Below are 21,092 nucleotides of genomic sequence, written 5' to 3' on the forward strand. Positions count from 1 at the left end.
TGCAGTGACTCTCACCTTGAGGCCATAGATACTGCAACTAGGGTGCCAAGCCCTGCTCTTTCTCACCTCTGCTAAAGTTCATGTAACGCTAATTGATTTACCCTGGTTTTAATTGAGCATGGCAAGTCTTGATTCCAAAGAGATGTCAAAACAAAAGAACCTGGATGGTGACCAGCTCTTTCTTCTAGAGCTCACTGTTTATGTTGGGGAGAGGTGAAGGGGGTTTCAGCCACATCCTGCTACCAAGTTTTGGTAGAGAAACAAGTAGTGGAAAGAGGCCTGCTAGGTACAGAAAGAAATGCAGCACTGCTTTTCTCTTGTATCACAGCAATTTTCTGGCTCATGCTTTTGGGAGATATTTTTAGAGCATGTGTTTCTCATACTCTAGAAAGATTCCAATGTGGCACTTGATGTGTGATGATTTGCCTTTTCATTCTGCATTTCTGTCATGATTTTAGGGGAAGGGAAAAAAAAAGCACCACACCCCACCCGCAATAAAAAACACCCTAATCCCCTAAATTTCAGGTCTGTAATGAGAAAGCAGAGAGCTAATGCCTTTGTCATGGACAACTTCCATGGCCTTAATCTTTAGAATAAAAATAAATACATTTGAAGAAGTATCATTTTGGGAAGGAAAGCTAATATGAGGTTAGAGGAAAACATTCACATGTCATTAACTGTTCATTGGCTTTTTGAAGTGTGTAGCATTTTTGACAACATTTTCTAAATCTGCTTCCTTTGTTAATAGAGATCAATTGGGAATGGGAAGAGAAAGGATGGCATTTATGATGAACATTAATCAATGTACAGTTCCCTCACTGTTAAATATCAAGGAGTTATATTGCAAAACCAGCTCCTGTGCTCGAGCTGTCTGGCACAGTACCAAGGCTCTTAAGGCTTCAGTAAGAAGATAGAATATTTGCATGAGTATTGTTTCTGTTACACTGCAGGCATCTAAAATACTTGCTTTGGTATCAGGTGGTTGCAAGCAAACGTCATTACTTCTAATACTGATACATTCAATCACTTAAAATAAAACTTGATGAGTAACTGATTTTTCTTCTTTTACTTTATACAGTCCAGGCCTTCAAGTAAAATCAAATCATGATGCTCACAAATAGCACCATCACTTGCTTTGCACATGCAGTCTTCTGAAAGAAAGAGGAAGTTCTTTTTGTTCAGCCTGTGAGGACTGGATGCAGTCTTATCTAGGAGTGGTTAACCATACTGCCTGTGCCCACTGTGGAGGGAGGGATGGCTAGGGAACAGGAAGGGAATTGGTCCCTCTGCAACATCTTTGCATGTCTACCCTCTTCTTAAAGGAGGATTTTGTTGGTTTCTTTCTAGGGAGAAAAAAACAACCAACCAAGCAGCATCCTGTATTGCAGGTCCTTGTGTTCTCTTAGCAATGAGCCCATCAGGCACAACTGATGGGGTGCACTCTGCTCTCTTGTCTGTTTCCCAACAGCAAGGACCAGCTGGAAGCCTTTTACCCACTGAATTTTGGGACTGTGAGCTCTTAATGCACTTCAGCTCAGTTTTTCTGAAGGAAACCTCCGGTTTCTTGTGTGTATAATGCACATTTAGTCCTAGAAAACTTGTTTAGTGCTAGAGATCTTTTCCTGAGAGGGATGACTTGCCAGGGAAATACAGCAGGGATTCCCCTGTTAGCATGTGGGTGTTCACTAAAGTGTCTCAAAAGCTTTATTTTACTCCCCTGTTCTGCCCCTAGCAGGCATAGGGAGAAAGCAATTGCTTTTCAGACTCAAGGTACTTCCTAGATGTTAAATCAATGTTTTCCCTGGTCTGTGAGAATTTTACCTTGGGCCAGTAACTGCTCCAGAAATGTCATCCTCTATAGAAGTCATCACTAAGAAGTTATTTCTATAGAAATAAAATCTTCCCTTCCTACCCTGTTCCAGTTAATTGTCTTTGGCTGCCTGTTTCTAAGGAATTAACATCCAACAGTCAGGTGCTTAGTGGTGATAATGCAGAAGCCAGATGACCTATTAAGAGGAGAAAATTTTGGTAGGATTTTTTTTCCTTTTACATCACCAAAGCAAAGAAACATCAAGATGCTTTGTCCTATCTGATTTGGATGCTGTCTTCTTAACCTTTGTAAATTTTTGTAGAAGTCTAACTAGCAACAAATGAAAATATAGCTCTGGTATCATAACTCTGCTCTTGGTCTAGTTTTGAATTATGCAGCATGCTAATGCGTAAGTGCAGATAACTTCTACAGCATCCTGGTAGGGGTGTTGTACTGGTGCTTCTTCCTGTGGTGTTTTCCCAGTGTAAAGATGATGCAGTTCAGGACCCAGCTTTCAGCTGGGAGATGCAAGAGCCAGATACCATGCAATAAATTGTCCCGAAGTCCAACAAATGGGCTGCAAATCAACATATTTGTCAAGTGCTTTCCTGTTAGAGATGATAGTCAACTGTTCTGTGGTTAGTGTAAGACTTAACATTCTCTTCTTTGTGTCTGGCACTTGCCACACAGCTAACTGGTCCTCAATGTTAGTTTTCATCTCAATATGGTGTTACCATAACCTTGAAAATGAGTTTAGGCAACTGTGTCTGCTGCTCCAGAAGAGACCCTGATGCCATAGGGCTGTGGAGGAGTACATAACCTCCTTTTCTCTGGCTCAAGGTGAGGAGGGGCCAGGGTGCTATAGAGCAGCACTAATTGTAGATGTATTTCTCTTCTCATTTTCATGAATGCCTGTAAACACACTTGAAAGCACATCAGCAGACTGAGCACCAGCAGTGAGGAAGGGTGAAGAAAACTGGGTGAATGGAGTTCACAATGTTTACTACCTTGCAAAGGTGTTATATGCTCAGTCACAGATATTTTTCAAACCAGAGTGTTGAAAGTGTCTTACCAAAACTTGTGTGAGACCATTGAAACAAATTCACTGGTGCATGAAGCTGCCCTCCTGGCCAGGTTTTCTAGAGAGAAAAAGAAAAGAAGATCAGGTCAGATAATACAGACCTAACCAAGCTGCATCTGAGTGAATTCTTTCAATCTCTGCTAAGCTCTTCATTGTGCAATAGCAAAGCCTCTTGCACATATAGCCAGAGATCTCATTTGTCTTCTAAGTTTGTTTACGTGAAACCTCTTGTGCTCCCCTGGCAGACCTGAGCACCATGATTTGTTAGAACTCAGCAGTGACAGTGGTTTGGCATGGCAGTCCGAGTACACATGCATTTGTAAGGCTTTGTCTTCATTTACCCGCATGCTTCATCAGTTCCTTGAGAAACATAAAAGCCTGAGTTGACCTGCTGTCCTAAGGCTTGGGAGTGCATTGTGCCTTGAGATTTTCCAAATAAGCTGCCGAGGTCTTCTCCAGATGTGTTTTCCATGTTGTATCCAGTGATGCAGGAACTGCATTGGAAAGGGAGTCCCGTGCTTGGGAACCTTTTTGTTTATTCCAGTTAGATATCCTTGCCTTTGCAAGTTCTGCAGGCAGTGACACTCTGCATCAGTGTTGTCCTTCAGGACAGGAGAATTTACAGTATCAGCAGCTGCACTGTTAGGCAGGAAGGGAAGCTTCCTTTTATGTGGGTATTCCTGATTTTTGTGTGGCTGCTGGTGCTGGGCTGAGGTTTTTTTTTCTGTTACCCTTGTGGTATAATATTCACCCAGAAAGGGGAAACATCTTGAATACAGGACGTTGTGTTTCATGGGTGTTGAGCGCAGTGTGCTTTCAGGTTTGACCTTGCCAGCAAGCCTGGCAATGACTGCCCCCTAAGAACCTCTTTCCTCTGCCTGTGTTGCCTCCATTGCTACTGCTAGTGAGCTTGAATTGCGAGAGCACTCAAAGGCCACTGTGAAATCCATCTCTGCTGAGCTAAGAGGTGCTGCTTGCACCTGTGGTAAACTGCAGGCAGCGCCAAAGGCTTCGCAGGTGGAAAGGCAGGGTGAGCAACTTGGAACTGGAATGCAAAGAGGCAGTGCTGCATATTCACTCAGATGATGACAGCTGCCTGCTTGCTGTCCTTCACTATGCCCCACTTAAGGGGCACAGTGAAAGGGGTGTGTGTAAAGGATAATGAGATTATAAACCCTGAAGTTTGCAAATGGAGTCTTCTCTAGGTTTTGTCCTCTGCTGCTTTAAAACAGGTGGGCTGTAGGCTGACGCCCTGAATGTGGGCAGAAGGGGTACTGCTGTCTGAAAGGAAAAGACTGGAAGGAACTTAAGAAAACAGGGCTTGAATTGAGATTTTTTTCATAGCAGAGACAAAAGGAAGTGATTTCACATAGCCAAGCAGAAAGTCTTAATGCTTAGACATGCCCTAGCCACATGGCTTGAAGAAGGAGTTAGAGTTAAGCATGAGTTTGGGTAGCAGGTAGTGTCTCTTTGTGAGGGACATTATGTCTGGAGAGCTGCTCGTGCAGTTGTTCTGGATTCCACCTGACATCTGAGCACACAAGGACATGTGAGGTCAAGTCACTGCTTTAAAGAAGAATCAAACACAGACTGAAATACAGACTTGACAGTCACCAGAATAAAGTTTATCACACTGTAGTGCCTGAAATACCAGTTTCTTACTTGGATAGAGTGGCAAATAATTTATGCCAATGAGTTCTGTGTTTCATTGGCAGACAATAACTTTTACTTTGTAAGACCTGTATTCAGTTCTAAATTCTAGAAACAGTGTGAGGTGAGCTTTCGGATATATTTCTTTCTTTCTAAGTAGTGATTTTACTAAATGCAGCACTTTCTTTATCCTCCTTCTGCTTTTGTTTTCAGAGCAAGGCATTTCAGAGAGAGCATCAAATTTATCCATGAGTGCCGGCTCACAGGTGAAGGCTGCTTAGTTCACTGGTATGTATACTGCTCACTAAAAAAACTTTTTAAGGGTTTCTCTACCTTGATTTGGATGTTCATAATTTTAATAAATTAGTGGTCATCTCCCCTCTGTAGCAAAATCCTCTTGGACTGAATTGCCCCCTTTATTCAAAAAGCCCCAGAAGATTCGCAAATGCTTTTAAAGCCTTATGCTAGGACTTTCGAGTCTCTGGGGTGGGCAGCTGCTTGGAGATGAAAGGAGCCCAAGAAATTATTCTTGACCTTCTCTTATCAAGCATTTTTGTAGGATTTATTTGACTAGGAATGTGTTGGCTGAAGACATACTATTTATTTCTCATCATTTTAATCACTGTATTTCTAAATGTGATTTCCATAATCCTAATAATTTGATTAGTTTCTCTAACAGCTGTTTTGGTGACTTCAGAGTTGTTAAAAAAACCTGTTTGAACAGAAATTGATTTTTTCCCCTCTTTCTTTTCTTTAAACTGCTGAACATTCAAATGTTGCATTTGTTAGTAGCAAGACCCTGATTGGAGAGACGCTCCTGGGACTGTAAAGAATAGAAAAGGAAATCCCACCCTGGGTTTTTTCTTGCTCTCTGCTATTGGTTGTGGTGTTTGTACTGTATGTCCAAAGGACATATCTGAGTCTATATCTGGAATCAGAGTCATCTCATGATTTGAACACTGGACTTGTACACAGGCCCTGAGTATAAATCCTCACTTTGCTATTGACTCATGACAGGGCTATGCATGAGCCATTTGGTTAGTCTTGGTGTATGGAAAACAATAAGTAGAATAAGTAGTCTGAATACTGATAGAATTTTAAAAAACATAAATTTGTGAAGTATTCAGAAACATAAAATGGTGAAAGAGTCTGGTAACTATATTTTTACTGTAGTAAATATAACTCTAACACATTCTTTATACTCTCAATAGAAATGATTCTGAGTTTGTCCAGTGTTGTCCAACCAGGCATAATGAATGATTCTTACTCTATCCCAGCTTTTCATCTGGGGAAACTGGAGTCCTGAGAGTTTAAGCTGCACAATGCAGTCAATAGCAGAAAGAGGAACTCAAGCAACCAGACATATGTACCTCTTATTGGTTCAGTTAAAGTTCATTTTGGCCCCCATGAAATTGCAGCCTTTATTCATGGTGGAGAGGAAACAGTCTTATTTCACTGCTCTGATCTTTATAAATAGAAGAAAGAAAGTGGGTGACTTACTTCTGCTGTTTTAAAACCCAAATCTGACTTAGAATGTGTGCACTGTCCCCTGCTTTTGTGACTGCTTCATACTTCTTTCTTCCTTTTCAGCCTCATATGAATTACCATTCAAAACTCACTTTCTTGATCATGTAGATTTTTTCCTACTGCATTTAAAAAAGTAGCACCAAAGCCATTTAACTCAAATATTATAGTATTTCTTCCTCATGGCAAGCAACACTGCAGTCTGTGATGTTGAGAAGTAATGCTTTTAGCTGTGACACGTAAAGTGCAGCACTGCTTCAGTGTATTGCATGCCCTTTTCCATGCAGCCTTGCAGGTGTCTCCAGGAGTGTCACACTGGTGGTTGCCTACATCATGACCATCACAGACTTTGGCTGGGAAGATGCGCTGTCAGTTGTCCGCGCGGCGAGGTCCTGTGCCAATCCAAACATGGGCTTCCAGAGACAGCTGCAGGAATTCGAAAAGCATGATGTTGATCAGGTAAATGAGCTACAACAAAGAGCTGGGAAACACAACTCCAAGTCAGATCATGAGCTACTTCTCACTATTTTTGGTCTGTGTGGTTTATCTGACTCCCTGTTTTTGCTTTGATGGAATGGCTTCTCAGCCCAGCCAGTTCTACTAAGGAGATACAGATAGATCTGAAGGTATCAGGGAATGCTGGATGGGAGAAGGGATCAAGCACAGCATCTAAACACCTCCTGCCCAACTGTGCTGTCTGGTGGTTGTTTCATGTGAGCTAAGACGCAGTTGAAGATTAACACCTTTAGAGAGGTAAAAGGTAAAGGGTGAGTTCTCAGAACATAGGTGAAAGGCCAACCTATAACTACCAGTTGTATAAAAGTAGTGAGTTTCCTCTCAACACATTCATTTGGAATAGCAGGAAAGAAATCATCATCACAAATCCTTCATGTCCAGGAGTTAAACTAAGTCCTCATTGTGATTTGTGTGTTGTGACCCCCCTCCCACCTTCTGTGGCTAAGACTTCATAAATTTTCTTATGTTTAGGGCAGCCTCAGATCTGAACCTTTTTTTTCTTGTGAGCCTTTTGAAGGTTTTGTAGGACTAGGAGAATCAATGAAAGGGTAGGATAGCTAAAGGGGTTTCATAAAACAAAAATTAGTTTCTTACTCCAAAAAAACCCCATCCTACGCAAAAGACCTGCTCCCTGTGGGTGATTAGTGACTTCCACTTACATTACCAACCTGCTGTGGCCGTCCCTTCCATTTTCCATTGCTCAGCATGTTGTTGTTGTTGTGTGGGCTTTTGTGCCTGTTGTGCTTATTAAAAATAACAACAGAGGTGAACCAAAGTCGGAAAGCAAAATACACAAGACAAAGGATGTTGTTTTTTTTATTCCATCCCTGTCATTCTGCTGCAGAAAGTTCAGAGTTTAGAAATTACCATTTGTTTTGCATGATGCAGTTAGCAACTGTAAATATTTGCGTTTTTTTTTTAATATGTAACTGAATGTTTCCTGGATCATTTGGAACTGGTGTAAATGGTAGAATAACTGATTTTTAAGAGACAAAAGACAGAGAGGGACTTTCCAGACTTGTCTCCTTCCTCCCTTACAGTCATTTCTACTCTAATTGGTTTGGTCTAACAGCAATGACAATTAAGGCTGTATGCAAATAGCCCGATAAAGACAGTAACGTCTCTCTTTTTTCATCCACCATGGACTGTGCATTCTGTCTTTATTCACTGAGGGGGAGGCAGTAGGTTGCAAAAAGAAGTATCCACCTGTATTCACTGGCTGGGCTGTAGTTTCTTAGTGTCTCTTAAGAGCAACCACATCCTCAGCAGGTGTCTGTTTACACACCTGATTTCGGTGGAATGATGCCATCTGCCAAGGGCGTGAACTTTTTTCAGATTTCAGCAGCATTTGGTGTTTTGCTGTTCCCCTAAAGGGTGGTGGTATCCTGTGGCCTCTCTGGAATGTTGTCCTCTAGATCTTAAAGGTCCTAAAGGATGAGGTTTAGTCACTAAGGTCATGACATAGTATGCACCTGTTCCAAACTTCCACATGGTAGCCTGAGGCTTCAGATTTGCCTGAGGACCTCTTTAAGGAATGGGAGGAAGTATCTATGTTGAGGTCTTGTCTCCCAGTATCCTAGTAAATTACCTTTATGGATCAAGCTATTTCATGAGCCCCAAACACAACAAAGCTATGAAGGTTAAGGTTTGGAAAATTAATATTATCCCCACTGGGACACAACAGTTGGAGTCTGCGTTTACTAGCTGCTTCTGCAGGTGAGCTCAACAAAATTATCAGGAGTTGGGCAGTTCCTCAGCTGGAATTATCCTCAGCTGGACTCAAATTCTCCAGCAGGCAAAGTGTCAGAGCTGAGTGGATAGAAAAAGCGAACATGTGAAATTTCCACTCTTTCCTATAAGACAGAGTTATCTGTTGGCAGGTCCAAATCAAGAAAAAAGAATGGGGGATTTATACAATATGCACTTATGGAGCTTGTTGGAATACAGGTATCTTGTGGTAAAAAAAATGGGGGTTTAAAATGAGATATCATGACAAAAGAATTAATTTGTGTTATCAGACACAAAGATACTGCCTCAACCTCTGAGAGCACCTGAGCTGAAAATTGCTGGAAACTGAGGAAATGGCCAGGGTAAAGGTCCCAGCATTATTGCCCTGCTGTTGCTTGATTCTTTTCTCATCATTTATATCTGGTTACTCTCAAAGCAGGATACAGATGGACTGACCATCAGCTGGGCCTGGTACATATGTTACCATGTACCAAATTCAGTCATTCATATCAGTAACATATGGGGTCCTATTCTATAGCTTGTAAAACTCATAGGCTGTTTCTTTCTAGAAGACACCTATTAGGATATACACACTACATTCTTTACTACTGGTGTTTGTGAGCTCATAATAAAAAACCTGTAAGAGTGGTTCACTTTCTGATCTTCAACCTTCTTGCAGCCTGTTGTGACTTGGGCAAGTTGGCTGATCATATTGGTTTCCATGCTAATTCCTCTTATTGTTTGTGTATGCAGCAGGAACCGGGAGATTTCAAGTCCAGGATGTCCTTTCCCAGCAGGTGTTCCTTACTCTGTATTAGTCCACTCAGCTAAACTGTTCCACAGATGTGTCATTTGAGGAGATGTAAGGGGTCTCAGTGATTTCAAATATGTGTTCCTGTGCTGTGCATTCCATGCTGAATGGTCATGCAATATTTGCAGTGCTTTTCTTTAACCTATATATGATCCTAAAGGTTATTGAAATTCTGTAGGACAGGAAGAAGAATTACTTCTCCACCCATTTCATGTTACTGTTTCATAATTTTGTATATGTCTTTTCAATTTCTCCAGTTCAGGCAGTGGCTGAAAGAAGAATATGGGGAAAACTCTTCTCAGGATCTGCAAGAAGCCAAAAATCTTCTGAGCAAATACAAAGAGCAGGCAGAGTTGCATCAGACTACTGGAGGAAGGCAGTGGAATAACAACTTCTCATCTGTGCCATCACTCTCATACAGCAACTACACAACAGAGACCTAGTTGCAAGAGGTCGATTTTTTTTTTTCTTTCTACTTTTGCAAAACATCTTGCCATGTTTTCCATCCCACCTTCAAGACTTTCAGCAGTAAGCCATGCAAACTGTTGATTTATAGAAAGCTTCTTGATGACATTATGTGTGTGTGTGTATGAGTGTGTTTCACACAGTTTGGTAATTCGGGCAGGATCAAGCTCTGTTTGTGCCCAGAGACAGGATCCAGTGACTGTGGCTGAGGCAGTCTGTCTGCCAGCCACACCTATGTCCCCTTCTGCCCACATTGCCTGGCATTTGCTGTGAGGTTAGCTCAACTCCTCCTGTTGTAGGCTAGCAAAGGGCTTGGAGAGATGAAGTCTGGTGATTCAAGCTGTGGCAGTTTGGCATCTCTGCACTCTTAGTGTGGCCAAGGTGTAACTGCACCTGAAGAAGGGAACTCGAGTCTGGGTCTCTGCTGCTCCTGCTCACAGTCCATTGGCAGGTAATAGTGTGGAGGTGGGTGTGAACTTGAGTGCAGGCTGAAAGCTGGAGCAGATGAGACAGGGGCCCAAGTAGCTTTCCCCCAGCAGTGGCATCTAGGAGAGAAGTGGGACAGACAGCTCTGAGTAATAACACCTTCAACCGCCACAGTTGTCTTTGCTTCAGTGCCCGTGAGACTGAGCTGTCGGCAGAGCTGCCACAGACCAAGAGCACCCAGGCTGTTACCACAGCTCAGCTGATGTGCAGTGATTGAAGCCGTGCTCCCTTGACTGTGCATCTGGTCTCCCAACATCAGTTTTTCTGGAGAATAGTTTATCATGTCTCCAGAACCACTGACCTTCATTCCCCATGGAACACGTGCCTCTTCAGCACACGCCCCTGCGCACACGATAGCGCATCTCCAAAGAGTGGGCTCGGTGTGAGTGCCAGCACCTGTTTCTTTGCTTGTGCTGTGGTTTGCTCTTTGACTTCAGCTACCTCAAAAATGCTGTTCTTGTCATTGTGGTTGTAAATGCAACCTTGAAAATTGCCTTGTGTAATCTTAATCTAACACTGAGTGAAGTAAGTGGGTGCGTGTGTGTGCGAGAGTGCATGTGCACGTATATTTCAAAATGTCTGTATATGAGAAGTTTATTGTTTTCTTTTAAAATTTCCCATATTTCTCACTGGTTTAAAGATCGAGTTGTTGGAATTCAACTTTCCTGCCATTCAAACACCACTATATATTTTGCTGTGATCAGATTTATGGGAATGCATTTGTACAATATATTTAAAACTAGGTTGAAACTAGGGGCCATACTCCGCTCTTGGTAACGCTGTGTTTTTCTGGAATGGAGCCATTGCCTGACTGAAGCAGTTTGTAAGAGTGTAATTTCAGACATGTCAGTAGGGATGCTGGGCAATGTATTAATTTATGATGGTGTAATTTGGGGTGGCCCTCATGCCAAGATCATGATTTCTTGTCTTTGACTTGAAGGATGGAAGGCCCACTTTTCTTAAAGATAAAAAGATAAAACTTTTTATTTTCTTCTAGAAAATAAAAAGTACCACCCAAACAGCCAAGATAGAAAACTAAAACCAAGCCCTTCTTTTGTTCAAGTGTGGTATGTATCATGCTAAAAGCTGAGCACTGAGTGAGAAGCAATCAGCATACTAAATAGTATCCAAATTGTGTCTCTTTCAATTTCTTCAGTACTCTGGCCTCCCATTCCTTCACAAGATTCCTCTACATGTGATTTCCTGCTTGCAGGTGGCAGTGAATTCTTTGGATGGGAGCAAGGCTTTTGGGTCAAGTAAACTCTGGCTGTTAAATATCTTTTGTTAAGTATCATGAAAAAATATGTTATGGCTTGTGAAATACGGGTCATGCATATCAATAATTGCCTAAAAGGAAAAAAGGGAATGGGGTGGAACTGACCTGTCCATATCATCTGAGGTCAAGCCTGCATCAGGGTTCTCATTGCACTAAGTGTTTGAAGTGTACTGAGCAGGATGAGAGATGTATAATCATGTCTTTGTTGCAGTAAGGGATGTTGCTAGATTTGGGAAAAGTGCTGGAACTGACCTTGTTTTCAAGCTTGCAGCTAAATGAACCACTGCCTGTTTGGTATATCCAGCAGTTGCTCTGTGATTGCCTGGTAAGAGGGGTATTTAGCTGTTCTGAAGATGTTGATCTGCAAACAATAATCTTGGTTAACAATTCCAGCCCAGCATTGTCCATGTTGGCAGTCCCTTCTGTGCTCTGAGGGTAGATGTAAAAATTGGAAAATGTTTTCCTCGGTAACAGGGTCTGACACACGTTCAGGATGCGGGTCCATTTGTTCAACCCTCTGCTCATGATAGGATACAGAGAGCAGCATCAGCCCATCCCCAAAGGGCAGCTTTGTCAGAAGTGTTCTGCCTGTGGTCTTGCAGGTATCCAGCCAGTCCTTCCTGTAGCCGGCTGCCAACATTGTGTATCCTATAACACTCCTGGCACTCTTGTCCTTTCAGTAACACTGTGGGTGCTGGTAAGTTGGCAGTTCTTTTACTGTTCTGGCACATACAAGGCAGAATGGGAGATATCTGTTAATTTTCACGTGTCCAAGATTAATCTGCACTGTTTTTTTTAAATAGTTTGGTTATCTCCAAAGAGTCAGTCCCTTGAACAGAATTTTTTTTGCAACTCAGTTTGGCTTTAAGGCCATATAGCCAACATCAGTGTGTGTTACGCTGCAGCTCCAAAGCAGATACAGGGTAAGCTGGGAAGACGGAGGGAATGCCATATTGTCAGTGAGTGGAAGTGCTTCTCTCTTTTTGAAAGGCAAAGGGGTATTTCCTGCAGTTTCCACCTTCAACATCTTGTGTAGTGGTCTTTGTGTACTGCATACTGCAGGTAAGAGCAGTATAAGAGCAACAGCAGTCTAAGGAAACTTGAGTCCGGTTGGTCCATGTAGAGAGCAGAATGATGGTTTGCTCCCTAATTACCATGGGTGCAGAAGAGAGAGCTACAGTTCTCACCTTTAGCCTTTTAGAGAGGGAGAGGAGCTAATGCAGGCTGAGAATGTGACATGATTTGTCTTCCAACCAGACTTTCAGTGGTAATTTGTAGGACTTTCCAGCTATCTGGAACATGACTAGACCCAATTCACCTCTTAGGAGTTTGCCTTTGTAGTGTAGATGATGCATTCAGTTATTTTATTTCTGTACTTCAAAACACTGTCCTCATTTTGATGTTCACTGGAAAATGTATAAAGTTTATAACACCTTATTGGATATTCAGATTTGAAATGTATAATCGATTTTTTTGGGCTAAACTTGATATCCATGTGTGATTATAAGCAAATGTCTAGTGTTTTAGAATGTAGGTAATGGGTAAATGCATTAATAGTATTTATTACTAAGTTTTTTAACATGGAAAAAGTTGCTTCCTTACATTTTGTGGTTGAGTGGGAAGATATGGCAAATCATATCTGTTTTTTAAAAGGGATAATAACTTTGGCTGCTATAATGGCCACCACCTATAAAGATGTCAGTGAAAAATTATAGCAATTATTCCACTAGTTTAAAAATTCTAAATCTGGTAAGCTTCTTGATTCTGTCTTCCTCTTCCTGGGCATCTTAGCGAAGCCTTGATTGCTTTTTCCAAATGTTTGTATTTAATACGTTCTACAATTTTTTTATAAATAAAATTAAATGTTAACACCTGATCTGCTTTTGTATTTCTTGAAATCAATGATAGTGTCCAGAAGGTTTCTACTCGCTGTTTGTATCCCTTGCAGGTACAGTAAGAATACAAGACTAACTCATTTTGTTGTTTTGATTACTTTTTTCTCCTGCACACAGACTTCTTGAAACTACCCCTCTTTTCACCGACTACTTCCAGGTGAGTTCAAGAATCTTCAGCACAAGCACCTCTTGATAGTCTCCCAAGAGGATCTTGCATGTTGCTGGCCCATCATTGAACGGGCTATGTGGTGAATCCTATGTTTTTTATTATTTCAAAATACCTTCTTTTCCATAGCACACTGATTCAGGGCTTAACCAGCTGTAAAACTTATCTAGTTTTCAGGCTGCCAGTGTTCAAGGCTCTCAGTAGTGATCAGAGGAAGCTGATGTAAGTGGCAGATGATTCTCAGGGGAAAACATTAAAAAACTTAGAGTGTAAGGGAGGAAATGCCTCGTTCAAATTCACACAGATAACTCACTGAATTTCTGGCTTGACACTACCTCTACCTCTGCTTAGAGAGGCAATTGGAAAAAAAAATATCCAAACCTAAACCAAAAAGCCCGCCTACCTGAGATTATTATCAGTCAGATCATAGCCAGATCTCATGGCCATTTCAATCATTGCTGAAGGCTGAACTATTTTTGCAGTGGGACTCCCTTATCATGAAGGCAGAATTAGATGCTCAGGCACAGTGAGTTCTGAGTCTTTTTTTTCCCCTCTCCTTCCTCTCCCAGCATTTGTTATTTTATATAGTATTGGGAATGTGTGGATGTGGATTCCTAAGGAATCTTGGGCATTCAACTAATCAGTAATACCCTCCACTAGAATAAAGTAGGTGTGTCTGCAGATAGCTCTGAAGTGATAGATGCCTCTTGTTCAAATACATTTCATAATACATAATACATAATTCATCTTCAGCTCGGATTTTATTAATGTATGTTTCAGTCCTCTTCATGTCTTTAAATTCAATACAGCCTGCTATGTGACACTTGAATTACCTTCTTTCACCCATCTGTTATCCATAGAAGTGTCTTAAATATATGTGCTACAACACTACAACACTGATGAGACAGAAAACATGCTTAACGTATAATCCCTTCTGATCTAGGGAAACCTCATAAGCTTTAGAGAAGGCTTCTCCTCTGCCTAAAGGAAAACAGCAGTTTCCAAATGAAAACTGCTTTACTGCTTAATCTTCCTTTTGACCACATAGTACTTTTCAAGGGTAATTTTTAACCAAATCACATGCAAAAATTGTGCTGGAACCATGGTGCTGTATTGCTGTTCCTGACTGTGTATCTCATTCCCTCCAGGGTTATGTGGAACTGTTCTGAGTTCTGGAAAGTGGCAGTTTTGATCTGATTCCTGGAGTCCTGTCTTACCATGCAGTCAGATGAGGGAAGTAGAGGGCAAACCTGCATCTCCTTAGATGTGCTTATAACCTGATAAGGAGTTTTGGCCTTGCCCGCAAATTATGAGAGTCCTTCCACCTCCTCAAGAAGATTGCATTGGCGGGAGGAAAATGATGATGGTCTGTAGAAAATAGTAGCATGAGGAAGATGATGTTGCACTGTGCAGTGTTTCTGATGATACCCCTGGAGACACAAGGCATGTGACAGAAACAGCTAATTTCATACTTTGTTCCCAGCAGAGCTTTAAATATGGGTCTTGTTTTCCATGTGGCCCAGCTCCTGTGCTTAACTATTTGACTGCTACATTTAGCTGTTCTGTCCAATATTATTATTCTGCTCTCAGCCAAGGAAAAATTCTTCTTTATATATTTGAATGTGTGTTTTGTTCTAATGAATTATGCCAGCTGCATTTTACCAAAACTGAGTAGCTTGTGAGCAGGTCACTTCCTGTAGTCACCACAGGTGACTTCCTGTGGTTTTCCATGTAGTTTCTAGTGTAAATATTAGGAGTGGGCATTAGTGAAGTGTGAGCAAGAGGTGTCCTTTTGCCATTGAGCAGCTGCATAGCTCAGCCCTGAGACTGAGCTGTTGGAGACTTGGTTCTGCTTATGTGAGCCAAACACATCTGCAGTGAACTGGGACTAAAACTCACTTGCAAGCAGCCTCAAAAAGTGGGATTTTCAGCCAGACCTGAGCCCAGTTTCCATTTCATATGGGACAATTATGAATGTGCAGATTTTTATCCTCCATTATTTATTGAACTATGAGTAGAGAGATCAAAACCAATACACTGAAACTACTTGAAGTGTGAAGTGTTCTTAGGTTGTTTGATTGGTCATTATTCATACAGGCATTGGCAGCACAGTGTTAGACCTGGGAGAAGACATTTACAAATGGACCCTTTGAAAGTCTGAGTTCTGATTCTCCTTTTTCCCTTCTTTCCCTGGAAGCAAGTGAGTTTTTATTTAATTTGTCAGCGGATAATACAGTGAATGGGCTTTTTGTTACAATTTATTGCATTTCTTCCCCTCCTTACATCCTTTTACCTTTGTTTTCTGTGTGTGGGTTTCTGTGAGGTTTTGTGTTTTGGTTTTTGGTTTTTTTTTAAATAACTGCTATTTATCCCAGACTTCTTAAGTCAGGGTAAGTGCCAGTATGTGGCTTGTAAACAATTTGTTTCCTGTAAGTATGTATTTATATTAATAAATGCTCTTGTTGTAAGGTGGCTGATTTACTTAATTGTATTAACAGGTACACTTTGGCTGTCTGTGTATCTGTCCTGTTATGACTGGGGCTTTTCTCCGGAGCTTGATGTGCCTTTTGTTGGATGTTGTCATCTTCTGTGGCCTTCTGGCTCTTGTACAACACTGGATGCTTTGGATAAGTAACACTGATCCATGACAGTGTTGAGCCTGTCATTGAAAACATTCAAAAGGGATATTTTATTTCTGATTTCTATGCCAAAAAGCAATGTTCATTGGTGGACCTGCATCCTGTGCAGGTTACTACTAATTGCAAACATTTTACTTGATCCTCTCTCTTACATTTTAAGGCAAGATGGGACTTAGTTGAAAGTTTCTAAGTAGGGAAAACTCTGTTGTGTGTTTAGAGAAAGTATATGTTGAAGGTGTCAGAATTACAGCTGTGTATATGCTTGCTCACTCTGTATTTTTCCAAGGATTGCATTTTGGAAGTCTTTGCAAGTTAAGTCTGCAGCATATGACTTTCCTAGCAAAACAGCTTATAAAATCCCTCAATGTCTCAAAAGAAGGAAAGAAAAGAGAAAAAACAAACAAAAAATTCATATTTTTGCACATATTTTTTGGAGGCTGTGCAAGTGTGCCTCTGTCATCTCTCAGCTGGGTAAGGCTGTATGAAATTAACCATTAGTAATAAGTCTGGAGGATGAATAGGAAAAGGTATAACCTCCAGTGGGTATTAATGTAATATAGTAATTCATTGGAAATGCACTCTGTGCTCTGCTATCACTGAAATAGTCTTAGATACTTTACAATATTTTCTTTTCTTTTAGTGTTGACCTTCATTTCCCTGGGTTGGTCACCATACATCAATGTTTCCCTTGGGAGATCTCACATATTTCTAGCTGAGCTTCTCTCCCGTAGAATTAGCGTTCCCTGATAATGCACAAATTGTATTAATGGCATAGAAAGGGTGGCAAGAGCACCAGTGTTGCAGTAAGACAGGCTACAAGTTTCCATAATCCTTTTTGAAACAAAGGACTTGTGGTTTTGACTTGCCAAGAAGGCATACTGAGTCCCTCACCTTTGCCCAATCCATAAAATGCTGGACTGAGCAGCATTTAGAATTCTCTTACCAAATCTCCTACCATTTGCTGTGTGATTATGCAGGTTGTTTCAGTCTGGTTTGCTTCGTTTTCCCAGTAAAATGGGGAAGCAGCCACAACTTTCCCTGGTACAGCTTTGAGATGCCCTGGATAAAAAGCACTGCATCAATGTTGGTTGTGTATTTTCAATTGAGGTACCTGCCCTCCATCTCAGGGGTGGTAAAATATGTTCGTAACAGAGAGATCCTGAGGCAGGGCAAAGAGCTGTGGGGGTCTCAACACCTTCATCCCACCTGCATATGAAGGTGCACAGGATGGTGGTTGGATGTAGATGGGAGATGTATTTTCATATGACATCTTACTCCCCTGGGAACCGTTCGCTGTATTTCAACATTAACAATAAAGTGCAGCTGTCTTAATTTCTAAATGAAAAAAAAAAAAATGGAGTGAAGAGAAAGAGGCCCAGAGCAATTCTGGTTGTGACTGTCCTAGGTGAAATGAGTCCCTCTGGTGCATCGGTTGGACATAAAATCACAGGTAAAAATTAAATGGTTGGGATACATAATGTGCTTGTGACTTCAAGAATGATGGGGGGAGCAGCGGATGGCAGGCCAAGGAGGAATAGCACATGGCAAAAAAATGAAAACATTGGAATAGCTAAGGATAACGTGGTTAGAGCTCCTGAGCCATGTCCTGATACCTTCCATGTCCTCCAGGAAAATGTCTGCAAGCTAAAAGAAAGTAAAAGGGATTCTCCAGAGTACTTTGGATATATGGCTATGGTGATAGAAAAAAAAAGTGTTGTCCTGATTTTCTTGTTCTGGAAAGAAAGTGCATATGGTGAATATATCTAATAAAGGCTGTTCTGGCAGATGAGAACTGGAGGAAGAACAAAATCAGTGTCTCCCTGGCCAAGCTGCTGCTGCTACTTTTGGACTGCTTCATGGAAGACATGAATTTGATTCATTTCCACAGACAGCTTGGAAACTCCAGGCAGCAGAGGAAGGGACTCCCGCTTGACTTAGCTGTTTTTCTCTGAATGCATTGCGCTCTGTGAAATGCTGTCGGTGCCACCTCTCAGGTAATTTCTGAGGGAAGGTCAGTGTGTGGGGACTCAGAGTGAGTGATCAGGGAGCCTCAGTGGCCTGAAACACAGTGAACTTCATGCAGGGCTGGGGAACTTGCAGTGCTTGCTGTGGGCACCTCAGTTAAAAAAGAAATCCTTAACTTTCCAGCCGGAGTAGATGCAAACTCTGTGTATTGGAGAAGCCCCTGTCTCTCTACTGATGGACAAAGTCTCCTTGTCTTCTCCAGGGTTGCCTTGAGCACTAAGCTGGGTAATTATGATCCTATTAGTCCCTCCAGGCTTTCCTTCCTCCCTTCAAGACTGAATGGAGGTGGTTGCTGGATTCTGTGCTGATCACTTGTTCAAGAAAGCCAAACAGTTTAATCCATTTTTAGTTGGGAGCATGTATATTAGGGTGATTAGAAACTAATAGATATTTACCTACTTGAAAATAACTCGTGTGGGGACCAGGCTGTGGAAATAGCAGAGGTAAGAGGAGGGAGAGCATGGTTTGGTGAGTGCTCTGAGAGTGATTTGCCAGCTCTGATGGGAAACAATAAAGGGGAGGAAGAGACAGTAATCGGTGAATCAATCCCCACAGCTTATTTAAAAATACCTCCTTTTTTGTGGCTTTGGTTACAAGAATGCTCTGTGGGCTGTAGAAGAAAGGCATTAGTAGCTGTTTTAAACCAGCCATATTCTAATTTAATATTTCATAAAGTACTGTGAGCCTCTGAGCAAGAGAATTTCCACCTGTGTGCTTGCTGGGGGAGGGAGGGCAGATGGGCAGTGGATATTTACACAAGAGGCTGCAATTAAAGCAGGAAGGAGCCTTCTGTAAGTAGTGGTAGGCTGCAGCTGGGTGCTTTTTTTGAGAAAGGATGGAATGACACATTAGCAACCCCATTTCAATAGCAGATGCCAAGATGATGCCTGAAGGAAATACTTGACAATGGAGTTGTGTGAAATGGCCGCGGTTCTCCTGGGAGATGGTAATAAATAGGGTCGTGTCTCCATCACCTTGAGTGAAACCTGCACAGTGAGGAGGGCTGCCAGCTGTGCATCCCAGCTGTGACACAGCATGCCCTGGCTTCTCAGAGGGCTGATGAGCTGGGACAGACCCATGTGGTTTACTGGCAAAGTGCATGAGCCTTACCCCAGGGAGCTGGGAGCTGGTTGTGCACTGGTTCAGTTTGGGAGAGGATTAGCCTGACCACCTGCAGGGGAAGCTTTAAACATTTGAGTGCAACCCCAAGATAAGCCTTTAATGCACATTTTCACAAGTCATCGATGCTTTTGGCAGTTTTGCTTTTTGGCCATCCTTCAAAGCAGGATGATCAATATTTGTGGTCTGTCACATGTTGTTGCAGCTTCATGGAACAGCAGCTTCACATTTCAGGGATGACTTTAGCCAGGCCCTGCAGGTACACAGTCATTCCTTAGTGGAGTCATAGCAGTCACAAAAAGGAAGACCTCTGCTATGATATATCTTCCCTTCTACCTGTCAGTAATAACTAGACGTGGGAAGAGATTATGAAGATCCCCTCTAGAGAGGCGTTATTTATTTATTTAGATAAGACTACTGATGGAGTATAGCCCAAAGTTAAGGTTTCAAAAGATCTTCCAGCAAGGTGGTGTGTCCTGATATCTGATAGCAGGAACAAGGAACAAGAGAGTAGTTTGAGTTATGCAGGTATCTGCTGGATCATCTTTAAACATAACACATAACATTTAGTAGAAGAGAAAAGCTCATAGTCATTTGCTCATAGGACTTTGGCTGTCATCAAATTTCTCTTTTTCCTATGGTCTTCTAGAGCTTTGCATCAGTGACTCTCAGTTTCTGTCACTGTTGGTGTGTTGGGCAGCCATGGTGCACATTTGTTAACTCCTGGACAAAAAGCTCATAGGACTTTGGCTGTCACCAAATTTCTCTTTTTCCTACAGTCTTCTAGAACTTCGCATCAGTGACTCTCGGTTTCTGTCACTGTTGGTGTGTTGGTGCACACTTGTTAAGCCCCTGGAGGTGAACGGTCATAACAGATAGGCTGATCTTAAGGGGGTTTATAGTGCTCTAGCTTAGTGAAGGTAAGGAGAAAAACATAATGACATTTTTAGAGAAAGCCAAGTCAGGCTTTGATTTTGGTCTGTTGGTTTCCTTCTGCTTTATCACAAGGGAAAAACTCTACAAGCAAATAGTGGCACTTGTGGGAGCTGGAAGGAAAAAATGGAGGAACTTTCAGGAACTGTGTGAGTTTCCTGAGAAATACACAGTGAGGTAAAGGTTTTGTTCTGGAATTAATGAGAGGGCAAAAAGGATGGCTAATAATGTGTGTAATCAGAAGGTGAAAGGAAAAGGACACTTACTTGGAGAATTACATTGACTATTGTATCTCAGTGCACCAAAAAGCCCCCCAGAACCAATAACGAAAACATAACCAAACTGATGGTTCTAGTCCAAAGTGAATCCGCAAACCAGCTGCCAGTGAGCTGCACTTGACAGGCCAATGGTTAGAGCAACTTTCCAGTATTGTGGAGCAGGAATATGAGGAAGGAGCATGAATGCATTGGTAGAGAAAACTGGTTCCAATGCTGTTCAATATCCTCATAAGTGATCTGAATGATGAGATCAAGGATACCCTGATGAAACTTGGTGATGACACCTAACTGAGAGAGGAAGTGGACACTTGGGAAGGGAGAGCCACCCTACTGGATAGATTGAAAGAACTGGTGAACAAGAACCTGATGAAGGACAAGTGTAATACCTTGTTTCTTGGAAAACATAATCCAGGACTGTATCACAGATTGGGATCTACCCAGACCTGGGGTTGGTCCTGGTGGACAAACAGCTTGAGAAAAGAAGGCTCAGAGAGGACTTTATCACTGTGTCCCAGTATTTATAGGGTGGCTACAAAGAAGATGGAGACCCCCTTTTAAGAGGAGTCATATGGAAAACATGAGGGGTAATGGATATAGGTTACTCTTGGGGAGATTACTATTGGTCACAAGAGGGAAATGTTTCCCAATGAGAAGCATCAAGCATTGGAATAATCTCCCCAGGCAAGTGGT

General features: G+C 41.8%; 1 protein-coding gene across 4 annotated transcripts in view; it reads left to right on the plus strand.

The window, feature by feature from the left end:
• Positions 1-13,223, plus strand: part of DUSP22 (dual specificity phosphatase 22) — a 44,059-nt gene extending 30,836 nt beyond the window's left edge. For all 4 annotated transcript variants that reach the window (XM_071452889.1, XM_071452899.1, XM_071452914.1 and 1 more), the window contains 3 exons: positions 4,755-4,829; positions 6,353-6,524; positions 9,378-13,223. In XM_071452889.1, the coding sequence (XP_071308990.1) occupies positions 4,755-4,829; positions 6,353-6,524; positions 9,378-9,563 (433 nt within the window). In that variant the 3' untranslated portion in view covers positions 9,564-13,223. The remainder of the gene's footprint in view (positions 1-4,754; positions 4,830-6,352; positions 6,525-9,377) is intronic.
• The last annotated feature ends 7,869 nt before the right edge of the window (positions 13,224-21,092 follow it).

This window comes from Agelaius tricolor, unplaced genomic scaffold, assembly GCF_023055355.1.
Source record: "Agelaius tricolor isolate 1412-34295 unplaced genomic scaffold, bAgeTri1.0.p SCAF_2, whole genome shotgun sequence".
NCBI classification, from domain to species: Eukaryota; Metazoa; Chordata; class Aves; order Passeriformes; family Icteridae; genus Agelaius; species Agelaius tricolor.